Here is a 14,903-nt window from a genome sequence, read left to right as displayed (position 1 = left end):
GCCACAGATGTTCTTTAATCAACCTTGTGGTGTTCAGGCTGGGGCTGTAGCTAAGTGTTTGCTAAATCCTGTGCCTCTCTATTTTCATTTAGCTGCTATCACCAGAGTCACTCAGCAGCTTTGCTTTTGCGTCCTGACTGAGCTAGATGTAGCTGAAGAGAGAAAGACTGAGAGGAAAACTGACTAGAGGCCACAGCTGACTTCCCCTGAGGCCTGGAAGGCTGGCCACAGCTACCAAAGTCCAAATGACAAGACTATGGGCCCAAACCTCCTGGATTAAAGGAGCCTGTTGACCCACACTATATAAAGGGGTGCAGGGCCAATGCTCAATCTCATTGGTAAGCTATAGGAGGAGACTCAGAGTCTGGGGTCAGCCTGAAGATGAGGACTTCAGGGGATGGGGGGAGGTTGGGGAGCTGTGGAAGGTCCTTTAGTTTTGCTCCTGGAGGGTAAGTGCAGCCCTGATAAACACTTCCTTGGTAAGTTGCAGTGGGGGCAGAGGGAGTGCTACGTTGATAGCTATGGATGGTTGGTTTCTGAATTGGATATTTGAGGTTGAACTAGGAGTCCCTACAGAGGGGCTGCTTTATGGGAAGTTTTCCTCTGACCAGATCCAGGCACCTGACTATAGAGGCCTAAAATGCTACCATTTCTTCCTCTGGCTCAAAATCCTTCCCTGGGGAAAGTATTTCATTAATTATTGACATTTAATCCAGAACACCAATTCTAGCAAAGCATTAGTGTTCATTCTTCTAAAGGACACAATAGGCTGATTGGGTTTAAAAATCAAAGTACCCCAAGTCAAGTCCCTCTGCCCTCAGAGGTTTGTGATGGTGGGTCACATACTCTGACCACAGATTTTGTGCTTAGTTTAGTATAATCTTCTGTTGAGTCTTACCTGCAAAGGTAAACTTTACAGATTTTTTTATTCACATACCTGGTACACTTCAGTATATAGATAGGTCATGTGCTACAATTATCTGGTTCAGGTCTAACAAGGACAAATGAACAAATTAATGTCAGAGGTCTGGTGATACTGCTATTTTGAAGGATAATCCTTTATTTTACTTGAGACCTTAGTTTTTAGTTGATAGAAAGTAAATCTCTGGACTTCTGATGTGAACTTTAAGAGGGCTGAAACTTCTGAATTCAGGTGGATTACCTGAATTCTTTCAGCTGTCAATGGCTTGGAGAACATCTCATGGACCCAAGTCATCAAATAGCTTGTTCCTCTCTGTATGGGCTGGTGTGAGGGACTGCTGTGCAGACCCAAGCAAGCCCACCTTGGTGCTAGAAGTGGTCTTTTCTGAAAACCTCACACCAGGCTGCATCCTCCTCTTCTGTCCCTGGCACCAGGCTTTGTTTACACTCTGAGCTGCCTTGGTGTGGGTCATTGGGATAGTGAACTCCTCTCCAGCCGGCCTCTCCTTGCTCCTGAGGTCTGGTGGGGCTGCAGTCTCAGGAAGAGCTTGGTACTACTGGGACTTCTATCTTCTCCCTGTGGAGATCAGTGATGACTCTGGGAGAAAAGCTGCTTCAACCTCAATCTGGCTCCTCAGCAGACTGCATGAATGGAAACAATTAATTCTGGTGCTCAGGCTAGGCTTCAGGACCCAGGTCAGGCCAGAACAGCAGATTTGGCCTAATAGATCTTCCTTCGTGGGCAGGATGGCTGCATTGGATTGTACAACTATTCTGTGATGCCCCCAGACACTGTCATCCTAAGCCCAGAAGAACCTGCTGGCTTGGTACACCCCATGTCCTTAGGTTTTGGAATTGGTTAATGGTAAAGACAAGAACTGAGGCAATCTCCCTTTCCAACCATTCTTCTCTCCCAAACTGAATTGGCCCCAATCCCAGACAAGAGATTAACCTTGGCCATATACTTGCTCAATAAAGATTTAAAGGGGAGCATGATTACAGTAGCCTTTGGTTCAGGGCATGCATCTGTGAGAACATGGAGGGACATTCATACTGTCATGGGTTGGGGATTTGCATAGCAAATTCCTGCCTGACAACAGGGAGTCTTGTGCAAAGGCTGACTTGCCTAAACTATATAAACATGATTCCTGACTGAGCCAAGCTGGCATCTGTTCTAGGGCTCCTCTGGAGCTAATCCTTTAAGCAGAGCGTGTTTGTCTTGATGATCCCTGACCCTAGCTTTAGCTTTCTCCACCAATAACCGGCTAGTCCCAGGAATGTGCGGCCTCCCAGTAGCTTTTACAGGAAGCAAGGGCCTCACGCTCCAGGTGCCCTAGTACTGGCTTAGTGAGCCATGTCATCCTCTTCTCATTACTGGATGGTGACAGCATTCTTCCCTTCTGTGCTGGATACAGACTTCTCCCACGAACCCTTCTGTGGGAGGGAAGCCAGAGACTCCCTACAGCACTCCAGCTTCATGACAGAATTAAATTCCACCAGGTCTTTGTTGTTTGTCTCCTTAAATCCTTCTCCTGGTGTGCTAATCCTTTCTGCAATGGGTACAGTTTGTGAAGCTGTAAGTTCTTTAATGTTGGCAAAACTTAATGAGTACATATACAGCGGTGAGCACATTATAATGGCACAGATTGGTTTTTAATCCTTCATTTCTGTGCCTACGGAAGGAGACTAAGATGACTAGTATTAGAAATGTAAGTTGCTGCATGTTACTTGCAACACTGAATTGAACCTTTGTGGATACGTAAGATGGGAAAACTAAATTTGTTACTTTAATTAGCTGTAATAGTAGGGCCTGAGCACACTGAATTTAATCACTTTGGCAGGTTTAACAACTCCATTTAGATAGGAACTAATGTAGGTAAAGGCTTATAAAATGGACATAGAGTGAAAAAATGGATGGAGGTAGGATGGAGAAGTAGAGACTCATGAAATTTTAAATGAGGTGGGAAGAATCTCCCTGTGTAATTCACCTTAGCACATGATATCACAGGCCAAGAGGTCACACCTTGAATTAAAGGTTCTGTGTGTTGTTTACTTAGACCTGTGCTATTTGCTACAATAGCTATTAGTCACATGTAGCTAGTTAAATTTAAATGAAATAAAATTAAAAATTCAGTTTCTCAGTTGCACCTAATCACATTTCAAGTGCTCAACAGCCATATGCAGCTAGTGGATGCTACTGCACAGCGCAGGCATACAACATATTTATCATTGCAGGAAGTTCTATTGAAAAATTTTACCCTAGAAGAGTAAACGCCAACTCAGAGTTAAGGCAGCAGGGGTTTGGAAAGGAGTAGGGACAGAGTTTACTTAAGAGATATAAGTTCTGGTAACAAAACTGGTCCTGTTGATAGCAGTTTGGTTTTGGTGAGTGCTGTAAATAGTAAACATTTCTCAATGGAAAGCCAACTTTGGGATGTGCATTCTTTTTCCTCACTTAAGTTCTTAGTGTCTAAGGTCAATTCTGAAACTTCTGTCTCACTAACCCCCCTTTTTTGTGGGAGCAAGTACAGTGGGAAAACACCTAAGATATTCGGATTTAAAAGGTTATATCCGCTTACCGGCCAGCCCAAAACAACAACAAAAAAACCAAGGTTTTAAAGGAGGTTTTACTTGCTTCCATGTTCAAAGTTAGTTTTTATTAAACACGGGGTATCACATTCATATCTATTCTGTTCTTGGCACTGCTGCCAAAGGAAGACAGCAATCTTTACAGTCATTATCAGAGTCTGGAAGTAGGGTGGCAGAGACAACTAGTAACCAAAACCTCTCACAGCTCAGAGACTGTACTTGCTGCCCTAATGGCCATTACTGTCCAGCTGTGCTGCTACAAGGGACCCACTGCAGCCCTTCTAGATTCCCTCTATCAAAAGGAACAGTTTTGCTGGAGGCAGGCAGCCTGGCAGTATGGGAAAAAAGAATCTTACTGCTGATAAAATAGGAGCCTCTCTTCCCTTGTGGCTTTAGCGTAGGAGGAGAATTGGAGTGCGAGGAAAAATGCCTGGGCCAAAAAGCTAAAGGAGCACTCATTGCTGTTGGATATGCTTTTTTTTCTCCATGTTAAGCTAGGAAACCTAAGAGGATGTCATCAGGTCAGAAGACATTGTAGTCACAGAGTTCTCAAGGGCCTGTGGTAGAACCTCATGGATATCACAAGACCATCAGTCTGAATCCAGGTCCTGGAGGTTGTCATAGCCAAACTCCTTCTGTACATCCAAAGGGTATTTGCTCCACATCTGTTGTCTGCTGCAGCCTCTTTCCTCCTCACTGAGGCTGCTGTATTCATCAGAGCCTAGAACGAGATACCAGGAATGGACTCTAACTGTATGATTTTCTAGGCTACCACCAGAACCCATTCCCTTCTCAAAAAGTTTTGTTTCTTGTTCCCCATTATAAAATACCTGCTCAATAAAGAAAACTTAAAATATAGAACAATTTTAAAAAAAAGGAACAATTGTATTCCTACCATCTAAACCAAGTCCCTTAACACTGAAGTATTTTGTCACTTGCCCCTAAGTATAGGATTTTTTGTTATTGTTATAATAGTTGTAGTCATATTGTAAATAATTTTGAAACTCTCCTCTTACCTTTTAACATATTACTGGTATTTCCCCAACAGAATATTCCATTGTTTGATCAACTGTTCCTCCGTTATTACACACCGAGAAATTCTTTTTGTTGGCACTTATAAGAACATAGTCACCACAGGAACTGTGTTGCTAGGGCATCTTTCCTTGCTCTTCCCCCAGGTATCATGTCTGTGTTGCATTTTTCTCAAAATACATGTAAATGCAGCAACTTCTAGAGATGTCGGATAACTGACTCATGAAACCCTAGGCTTACTCCTATTGGTGAGCTTCTTCAATACTTTCTTGACTGGAACATGGAAAGGGACAATGAGCTAGATGTTTTTTCTAATCCCAGCCACTAAAGTTGGTGCAGTATTGTCTCATTTTCTGGAGAGAAAACGAGGCTCAGGGAGGTGAAGTAACTTGCCGAAGACCATAGTTAGGCAATGTCAAAACTAAGGATTTGAACCCAGGCTTGACTGACATTAATCCCTGCAGCAGTTTCCCTGGAAACACTAGTGTTTGTGTCTCCTACAGCTCTAACAGCGTGTGGTTGGCCAATTAGAACTCAATGGCAGAGAAGGAAAGCCAGTTAGGATGTACCTGTCAACTACACTTACACCTCAGTCTTGGATCCTATCAGTCACTCCCCATTTGGGGCTACCACCCACCTCTGGAATCTTCATCTCCATCACTGCTCTCCTCCTCCTCTGGGTACTCATTGCGCCAATTATTTTCACTGTTCTCGTCATCTTCATCTTCATAAATGTCCTCTGGTTCTTCATCATTATTCACCTGCACATCTCAACACAAATATGAGTCTTAACTGAAAACCTCTAAGGTTATACTCATTGGGGGAAGCTATTAGCATGCCATCTTCGGAAGATGTCATGTAAGAGGGCCATGCGAAAAAGAGGCCGACTAGGAGTTAGTCTGACTCTGCTGCACAGGAGACTGTAGTGATCTTAGGCTATGAGAGGGAGACAGTAGCTCTCCTCCACTCAGAGTCTAGCTCCAGACACCACATGTCTGGTGGGATAAGCTGAATGCCACCAGAAGGGAACGCAGGGTAGAACGGAGTGACAGCTCTAAGCAGATAATGGCAGCAATATTCAAATTCCTGAAGGGCAACCAGGTAGGAGAAGGATTATGTGGATTATGGGTGAGGCCAAAGGTCAGAACAAAGCTCAAGAGTAGGGGCTGGCCAGTTAGCTTAGTTGGTTAGAGCCCAGTCTTATAATACTAGGGTCACAGGTTCAGATCCCCGTACTGGCCAGCCACCATAAAAAAAAAAAAAAAAAAAAAAAAAAAAAAAAGCTCAAGAGTAAGTGTTGCAGGAAGGCAAGAGGAAGGGCCATGCAGTGGTCCAAGGTGGGTGCCTGGGGCTGGCTGGTTAGCTCGCTTGGTTAAAGTGCATCCATATGACACCAAGGTCACCATACAGTCCAGCCCCCCTCCTCCCTGCCCCACCCAAAAAGCAGAGCTTCTTGTAAACAGCAAAATAAAATGCTTTGCCCTCCCCAAGGTGGGTGCCTGACTATGAAACTCTGGTTTTAGTGCAGGTACAGGATAAGGTGCTTCTCTTAAAATGTGAGTGTGACAGTTAGGTGCCACCTTCACTTTTCTCATTATTCATTTTAGATTAATGTTAGCTTTTAGGTGGATGTTAGCTTTCTTCATCCAAGCTTTTATCCTCTTCTAAGATGTAATTAAAAAAAAACAACACACTTTTGTTCTCATTCACATCAAGAATTTCTGGGGTTTTTTTGGTCTTCACTTTATTGTAAGCCACTACATATTCTTCTCCTGAGAGTGGGTAGCTATAAACAATAAAGATGTTGCAAACTTTGTAAAAAAATTCATTGAGAGCAAAAATTATTAATTTTGATGGTCTTTCCCAAAATTCCTTGCACTAAACCCAGGTTCCTAAAAGGCATTTAGAGTAAATGTTCCCTTTGGGCCAACCCCGTGGCTTACTCGGGAGGGTGCAGCACTGGGAGCGCAGGTTCGGATCCTATATGGGGATGGCCGATGCGCTCACTGGCTGAGCGCGGGGGGGGGGGGGTTGCGATCCCCTTACCCGTCACAAAAAAGAACAAAAATAACAAAAAAGGATAAATGTTCCCTTTTAAGCAAGGATGATGTTGATCAGGAGCAGAGGCCAGGAAGGCAAAACATCTGACTAGAGAAAAAGCTTAGGCTGCCTTATGCCCCCTCTCCTCCTGGGCCCCTTACCAGCTCCCACTCCTGGCTGTAGGGCTGCACAGAGAGGATGTTCTCAATCCACCCTGGAGTGGCCATTTCCAAGTAGTAGATGTCATACACATAGTCACCATGCTTTTGTTCCTCCTGGGGCCCAACTCCTGATTCATCTTCAGACACAGTTAACTGCTCACGGATCAATTCTACAGAATTGCAGAGGATCACATCTGGGTCAGATGACTATAAAGAAAACATGATACACGCATAACCTGAAACATGATATTCCCAACAGGAGGAACCTAAGAATTGGGTGAAGGAAGGCTCCCTACAGTTCTCTATGTTGTATTCAAGATTCTTATCCCCAAGGACTAATAGTCTCAATTAGCCATGAAATTAAAACATCAAGAATCTCTGTAAAATTAATATGTAGTTCTTTTGAGATAGAAACCTACAAGATAGCCTCCTGCTATCCTGACACAAGACCGTATGGGAAGACTGGCCTGAGAAGGGAGGGCCAGAGAGCTGGCCAGTCTTGCCTCCAAGCTCTGAGTTAGACCTGCTTTTACAGGTCTTTTCTGAGTTCCTTTGGTATGATGTTACCCCCTTGGGGATCCATAGGCCCAGAGCAGCACCTCTATGGCTGACCCTGAAATGGGTCTGAATTTTGTGTGGCCTCTGATAGAGGCCTACAGGTAATTCCTGGTGACCACTACCATCGCCCAGCCTTTGGCTTGGCCTACATGACATCCTGCTTTTAATCACAAGCTGGGAGTGGTCTCAACTATAATCTATCTGCTAGAAAGAACAGCTTGTAGAATGCCCGTATAGATGTGGCCCAGGTAAGATGTGCTCCAGTGCCGACAGGCTGTGTTATCCAGGAACCTCATGGCACAAGTGAATTTGGAAACCAGGGGAACATCCTGCAGATGTGCCCTCTTGACAGGTTCATCACAGGAGATTGTGTAGCTCAAACCACACACCATGCAGGGGAAAGTGAAGAGTGTCCCATAGCCAAGGCAGACAAGGGGAGACCTCACAAAGGAACTAGAGATGTCAGTTTTTGTGTGGGTTCTTAAGCAAACTCAAAGCTGTTAATGAGGAAAATTCTGGCTCCAACTCACAAGTCCCCATCCTCAGTCCAGCAAATTATGCAGCCATTAAAATATTTACAAGACTTTCAATACAGAAAAATGGCAGACATAGAATTTTATACTCGGAAGTAAATAAACCAGTTTTACTCATTACCTTTGGGATGGGGGTAAAATGGGTGATCCACTCCTCCCTTTTACTTTATACTTTGCTATATTTTTCCAAATTTCCTATAGTAAACATATATTGCTTTTATAAGAGAAAAATGATTGCCAATCTTCATAGTCATCAATTTCAATGGTCCACTTACATATGTCAATTTCTCAGATATAATTTTTAGCTTCCATATACAGTGTTGCAATGAATGTGTCATTTCCCGCATTTGAAAAATGGGGATAAAAGTATCTAACTCATAGAGTTTTTGTGGGGATTAAATGAGTAAATTAGAAGACAGGCTGGCCTGTTAGCTCAGTTAGAGTGCAGCCTTATACCACCAAGGTCATGGGTTCAGATCACTGTATAGGCCAGCCACCAAAAAAAAAAAAAAAGACAGTATAACAAGTACTTAGCACAGTACTTGACAATACTTTGCAAACTAACAGTAGCTTTTGTTAATACTATAGCTGTTTGCTCCTGCTGAATTATTTCCCTAGGATAAATCTTGGGGGTGGGATACTTATCTCATTTTTTAGATTTCCTATTAAATGGTACTTTATTTGCTTAAAATTTAAATGATATGTTTTTTTTTTTTTTTTTTGCAGCCAGCCAGTATGGGTATCCAAACCCTTGACCTTGGTGTTAAATGATGTCAATTTAAGGGGAAACCCAATGTAATGTGGCATAGAAATCCTGTCACTAATATTAAAGTTTCTTTTAGATTTTTGGATGGCTTTAGATACAAGCAATAACAAATTTATATATTTTATTTTATTTTATTTTTTTTTTATTTTTATTTTTTTAAAGATGACCGGTAAGGGGATCTTAACCCTTGACTTGGTGTTGTCAGCACCACGCTCAGCCAGTGAGCAAACCGGCCATCCGTATATGGGATCCGAACCCGGGGCCTTGGTGTTATCAGCACCGTACTCTCCCGAGTGAGCCACGGGCCGGCCCACAAATTTATATATTTTAAAAATAGGCCCCATGCTATTTTAGGATTCCTGATTTGTAAAGCCATGCTGTTTTCCAACAGGCTTGCACCAACTTTAATCGCTACAATTGCTTCCCCTTTTAATCGTAGACTTGCCAGCAGTATTACCAACTACCTTTTCCCTGCTAGTCTAGTGGGCAAAAAACCTCAAGTATGCTTTAAGCTTAAAATCATATTTTAAAAATAATTACTCTGTGCAAACATTTTTGATGTGTTTAGAGTCTGTATTGTGTTATTGGGAAAGTGTCTGTTTATGTCCTTCATCAGTTCATCTACCAGTTTTTTTATAAAATTGAACCAACTAATTAATTGATTCGATTCCACTGAACATTGGTTTACTTTTAAAAATTTGTAGCTCATGAATCAGTCTGGACTTAGTTTTGCTGAAAAATGTGGCTAAGGACATCACACCCACATTGCTATACAGTTATAATGGCACCATGATTAAATATTTTTGCTAGCTGATTCATTTTGAATTAAAATTATTTTTTAAACTTCAAAAATGATTAAAATGAGTGAACTTTTAAAAATGTTTATCAGGACGAGGCATACCTTACATTGAGAATGTTCTACTTCTGTGGTTTTACTGCATGTTGTAGGCTTTGTTTTTTTCAAATAAGAACAAAACAAACAGTAAATGTAATGTAGTGGAAAAAGCACTGGATTAAATGTGAGCAGACCTAAATCTGCCTCAAACTTGATATGCTACCCAGGGACTAGTTCCTTAACCTCCCTTTGATCAATTTTCCTATTTGCTCTATCTCTGCTTTGCTCCATTGAGTCCCCCATCTCAGTCAGGGTGAAAGGCAATGTCCTTACAAGTACCGACAGCGTCTAGGAGGCATCCTCCCCACAAATTCCTTACTACTCTCCCCCAGCTCAATGGACTCTAGGAATACTGACCCTGCAAACACCCGGCTTTAGGGCCTTTGCATTTGCAGGTCCTCTTCCTGGAAGGCCTCTCCCCAAGATATCCACAATGCCCTGCCATTCATCTTCTTCAAGTTTTCACTCATGTCATTTTCTCAGTGAAATAACATTCACTGAAATAGCATCACTCTTTCCTGCTTTGTTATTTGCCCCCCTGCAGCCCTTAACGCTATCTGACATTGATTACTGTTTCTTTCCTTTACCTGAATGTTAGGTCCTCAGTGCTGCATCCACAGAATCTAAGAATACCTGGCACATAGTAGACGCTCAGCATATTGAATGAATAAACAAATATGTAAAATGAGGCCATTACGCCGGATAGATTATCCATCCCTAATCTGAAACTGTGTTGCCTGCCTCCTAACTGCGTGCTGCTCTCGGGTCCAGACTCCTGGCACTATCGTTAGGAGAAGCTCAGCACCCGCCTCTGGGTGCGTACTCACTTTGCAGGAGCCGGCGGCTGCGGCCTCTGAGTCTCCCTCCTCGTGGACCAGATCGAACAGCTGGAAGCCTGTGTCCCGGGCGGCTTCTGGGCTCCCCGGCGTGTATTCGGACTCCAGGCCGCCAGAGGTGATCCCCAAGGATCGGCGGCTGGAAATCACCCGGTAGCGGCCCTCCTGCCGAATCTCCCGAGCCGACGCGCGGAGATCGCGGCGGATACGCTGCTGGCTGCCCTGGGACAGGCGAAGGGCTGCCCGCAGGAGCGGCTGGACTGGCTCCTCCTAGGTGGGCGGCAGAGAAGAGGGCCGGCAAAATGAGGGGTTCGTGAGAGGATCCGGGATCTGGTTTCATCAGAGCCCTAAGATTCCCTCCACGTAGGCTCCGTCCCCGCCCCATACCTGGGAGCACACGGTGGCCACCAACTGGAAGACATTATTCTCCGCCGGTTTCCCCAGACTCTCTGGCGTCTTCTGGTCAGCGGATTCGCCCTCGTCGCTCCGAAGGCGTTTACAAGAGAGCACAAGGGCCTCCGCGGGCTCCGCGCTACGCTTCCGCTTCACCCGGAGCACAGCTGTCCTGCCGGCTTCCATAGCGGCTGTCGCGGAGCACTGTGGGAGCGCGCCGGGTGCGACGGAAAAGCCTTCCTGTGCTGCTCCGAGCCCCGCCCCCAGCACGCTACGCGAGCGTTGGGAGGTCCCACCTTTCACGCCGGCCGCAGCAAGATGGCGGCGGCGGCGGAGGCAAAAGGAACGGCTTCCGCTACGGGTGAGGCGCTGGGCGTGCTGGGAAGATGGGGTCGCGGTTGGAGGCTTGGGTGCAGCCAGCGTCCTGACCTAGGCCACAGGGCTCCGGCAGAGGGGCCTGCTGTGGGCATACTCGGACGCCGGGGTGCGCGTCTCTTCGGGACTCTCGGGGACTTTTCTGGGGTCCTCGTGCGGCGGCTCGGAGCGCCTTGGCCCGCGGGAGAGCGGGGTGCCAGGCCGGCCCCGGCTTTGCAGTCCAGTCGCGTGCTTGCCGCTCGCGGGGCCTGTGTCACAGTATATGTGCCTGGCGCCTGCCCTCACTTACAGAGACCCAGGCCTCATTCCTATGGAGAGCTCCAGCCTTCGCACCGCTGACAGGGCCACTGTTCTCTGCTTCAGGGAACTGCCGATGGGCTCGCCTTTCCCAGTCATTGTGGTCTGAGTACGTTGGAAACGACTGTTCACCACATACTAGCCAAAGCGGCCCTGTAAAAGTGTACACCCGACGTTAGCATGCTTCTGCTTAAAACCCTTGGGGTGGCTCCCACTGCACTTAGAACATCCTCCAAAGACTTTACCGAAGCAGACAAGGCCCAGTGTGATTTGCGAAGTCCGCCCCTGGTCTCCTATCATTTTTTCTGCTCTAAGTGCTTCAGTCACTCAAGCTTTTGTCATATTTTGCTTATGCACCTAGTTCTTTCTACTTTAAGCCCTTTCTTGGAAAAGTTGGAGTAAGGGTTCCTGGCATATAAAAGCTGTTTTCCCAACTATTGGCCTAATTTATCTTGCAGGTCTCAACTTAAATGTCATCTCCCTCAGAGAGTCCTTCCATAACCTTGTATTCTCTTTCCATAACATCCTGTGTATTTCTTTTCTTGCACTCACATAATCTGTAATTGTTTATATTACTTTATACTCCCCCATTAGAGACTAAACTCTTGGAGGGCAAGGACCTTCTCTATCTTGTTTATGGTGGTGGCCCCAGGCCCTAACACAGCGCCTGGTATATATAAGGTACTTAGGGCTGGCGGGTTAGTGCAGTTGGTTAGAGTGCAGCTTTAGAACAGCAAGGTCACGGTTCGGATTCCCTAACCGGCCAGCGGCCAAAAAAAAAGTACTTAATAAATTTTGAATGAATGAATGGAACATGTGCTCTGTAATCTGACTAGTAACTAGGGGTTGGCATGGTGGTTTCCATTCATTCCTTGTAGAAGACCATGTGAGTTCATAACTCTTGGAGAATGAGGAGTGGGTCAGAGAATATCTCCTGAATCTGGAGTGTGGACTCCTTCTGAGAGAGGACAAGTCACAGTAATACCTGAGGGGATTCATCCTTTAAGAGGTGTGTAGTACTACCCAGAAGAAGTTCATTCATTAATAAAATTGGTAACACAGGACATGGCTCCCATCCTCAGACATTTATTTAGATTTATAAAAAAACAATGACTTTTCTACAGTTATGAAAAGACACTGGTCCTCGTTATAGCCTCAGCAAGATCACAGACAAGAAAGGAGTTCCATAGACTAAAGTTATTCCACATGGACCACCAACATTATTGATTCCTTGTTCAGTTTCACTTCAGCCAAACTGATTTATTTAATGTGCATGAGTGTCTAAGCCTTTCTAAGCAGATGAAGTGCCTCCTCCCACCCCCAATCCTACCTACCTTTTGGGCCTTCCCTGAACATTCAGCCAGGTGTTTTCATTTCTTTCTCTACTACAGTATTTGTTGAACACATTACAAATTCTGGTAATTCCAGATACTCTATCTTTAAAATAAGTATTAGTATATAAGATATACAGAGCTAATGATAGCAGTGTTTTTCAAACTGCAGATGCAACCCATTGGTGAGTTATGAAATCAACCTAGTGGGTCATGACCACAACTAAAAAATAAAAATTAAATAGAACATATCAGAGGGCCTTTCCTATAGGAAAATTAAATATTGTTCTGTGAAACTTTAGTTATATGTGCATGTGTGTGTATTGAGTCTCAATGTAAAGTATATTTCTTACTGAGGTTGTCAGAAAGTTTGTGAGCCATTGGATTAGAGGATAGATATGCTGGGATTTTAGAAGTTGAGTTTTACCAAAGAACTAATTGGTTACTTTGAACCAGGCCAGTGACTACCTGAGTCTTTTCAGAAAAGATTATTTCCCAACCTCTCGTATAAGAATTCAATGTTTACTTAGTGCTGTGGATTGAATGTCCCCCCAAAAACCCATTGAATCTTTGTGTGTGTGATTTTTTTTTTTTTTTTTTCTTTAAAGATGACTGGTAAGGAGAGTCTTAACCCTTGACTTGGTGTTGTCAGCAAACTGGCCATCCTTATATGGGATCTGAACCCGTGGCCTTGGTGTTATCAGCACCACACTCTCCCGAGTAAGCCACGGGCCGGCCCAGAGTTCCCATACCTTCTGAAGAGTGCCTTCAAAGTTTCAGCTGTGGTGTTTCTGTGCCTCCCAGAAAGAGATCTCTTTGGGGGAGACAGGCCATACAAGACATGAACCTGGTGCCATTTTATTTATTTGAAGCAAAACGTTGTTAGATGAAAAAGTTTTTTTAAAAAATTGCTTTCAAAATTAAATTTTGGGTGGATAGGAAGTAATTATAAAAAACAGTGAGGGATAAAAAATGATAATATCTTGAACATGTGTATTCCTACCACTCAATTTAAGAAAAAACAATACTGCTGTGTGGCCTTCCTTGAGTCCATCTCTTTCCCTTCCCTCTTAGACTTAACCACTATCCTCATTCCCTGCTATGCTTTTTAGTGTGATCCCTGAAGAATATATTGTTCCATTTTGCATGATTACAAATTTTATATAAATGGAATCATATTGTATGTGTTCCGAGATTTGCTTTTTTGGGTCAACATTATATTCCTGGGATTACCCATGTTTGTGTTTGGCTATGATTTGTTGTTTAGATGAAGGCTTGTCTGGCTCTCAAGTTGCTCTACCTCTGTATTTTTCCTTAAACTGAGTGTTTTACTGAGGCTCCTTTACCACCACCCCATCTCCTCCTATTCTCCTCCTATTAGCCCTTTGCTCTGCTTTACTTTCCCTTTTCACCTGCCTTTACCTGAGGGCTACACCCAGATGAACCTGTGAAGCTCATCTGACCCTGTTGGAATCATCAGGGACTGCTGAAGTTTCCAGACAGCTTTATGAATTTATAGTAGTTTTTGATGTTATATGCTGAATATAAAACCAAGTAATTCTTACTGGAAAGAATAAAATAAAATACAGACTAACAAATACTTACAGGAACTTTCACATTTTTGTCAATTTCTTGATTTTTTTTTTTCCCTTTCATCTTCCTGTGTCGCCCGTTCCGCCCCCCGCCCCCCCCCCCCCCCGCCATTTTTGGGCATCATGATATAAATAGATTTCTGATAACCAAACCTTTCCACAAGAAGTGAACTGGCAAGACTGCTTTTCTCTAAAACGGGGGAGCTGATCGACACCATGAAGGTCTTCTGCGGGCGGGCCAATCCGACCACGGGATCCGTGGAGTGGCTGGAAGAGGATGAGCATTATGATTACCACCAGGAGATTGCGAGGTAACAAGGGTTGGTTCATAGTCAGCTGCAGCTGGATGGGGCACTTGATCTCAAAGCAGACACCTTGGAGTTCTAGGTGTGGACCAGGCTGTCATTCAGTGCTTATGATCATGGCAGGTGTTGGTCATGAGTGGATCTGCTCAGCCAGGTAGGTGTGTTTGGGAGTTATGCAAAGTCATGCTTGTGGAGAATGTCAGGCATCATGTAGTAACCTTACCAGAGTCTCAGACCATTTGTTTAGTTGAGCAAAGAGGATCCAAGTTTCAATAGTAG

The 14,903-nt window shown here is 44.2% G+C and overlaps 3 protein-coding genes across 9 annotated transcripts in view; 2 read left to right on the top strand and 1 right to left on the bottom strand.

Moving 5' to 3' along the window:
* SLC7A6 (solute carrier family 7 member 6) overlaps window positions 1–10,161 on the top strand; it is a 40,190-nt gene extending 30,029 nt beyond the window's left edge. For 4 of the 5 annotated variants that reach the window (XM_063112939.1, XM_063112940.1, XM_063112938.1 and 1 more), the window contains exon 10: window positions 93–3,692. In XM_063112939.1, the coding sequence (XP_062969009.1) occupies window positions 93–187 (95 nt within the window). In that variant the 3' untranslated portion in view covers window positions 188–3,692. Of the gene's footprint in view, window positions 1–92; window positions 3,693–10,093 lie in introns of those variants that run through there. The other variant, XR_010024700.1, reaches the window with a different exon arrangement.
* Window positions 3,531–10,916, bottom strand: SLC7A6OS (solute carrier family 7 member 6 opposite strand). Its single transcript, XM_063112942.1, has 5 exons — window positions 10,719–10,916; window positions 10,323–10,601; window positions 6,744–6,950; window positions 5,180–5,303; window positions 3,531–4,231 (listed from the first exon to the last, which is right to left on the bottom strand). The coding sequence occupies exons 1-5, from the start codon at window positions 10,908–10,910 to the stop codon at window positions 4,101–4,103; spliced, it is 933 nt and encodes a 310-aa protein (XP_062969012.1). The 5' UTR covers window positions 10,911–10,916; the 3' UTR covers window positions 3,531–4,100.
* Window positions 10,917–10,983: 67 nt separating this feature from the next.
* The window catches only part of PRMT7 (protein arginine methyltransferase 7), a 44,696-nt gene continuing 40,776 nt past the window's right edge, over window positions 10,984–14,903 (top strand). For 2 of the 3 annotated variants that reach the window (XM_063112937.1, XM_063112936.1), the window contains exon 1: window positions 10,984–11,085. Coding sequence is in view for 1 of the 3 variants with exons in the window: in XM_063112935.1 (XP_062969005.1) it covers window positions 14,536–14,630 (95 nt within the window). In the remaining 2 variants the exon portion in view is untranslated. Of the gene's footprint in view, window positions 11,086–14,455; window positions 14,631–14,903 lie in introns of all 3 variants that reach the window. The other variant, XM_063112935.1, reaches the window with a different exon arrangement.

The sequence above is a fragment of the Cynocephalus volans genome, chromosome 10 (assembly GCF_027409185.1).
Source record: "Cynocephalus volans isolate mCynVol1 chromosome 10, mCynVol1.pri, whole genome shotgun sequence".
NCBI lineage: Eukaryota > Metazoa > Chordata > Mammalia > Dermoptera > Cynocephalidae > Cynocephalus > Cynocephalus volans.
This window is presented reverse-complemented; position numbering and strand designations above follow the sequence as displayed.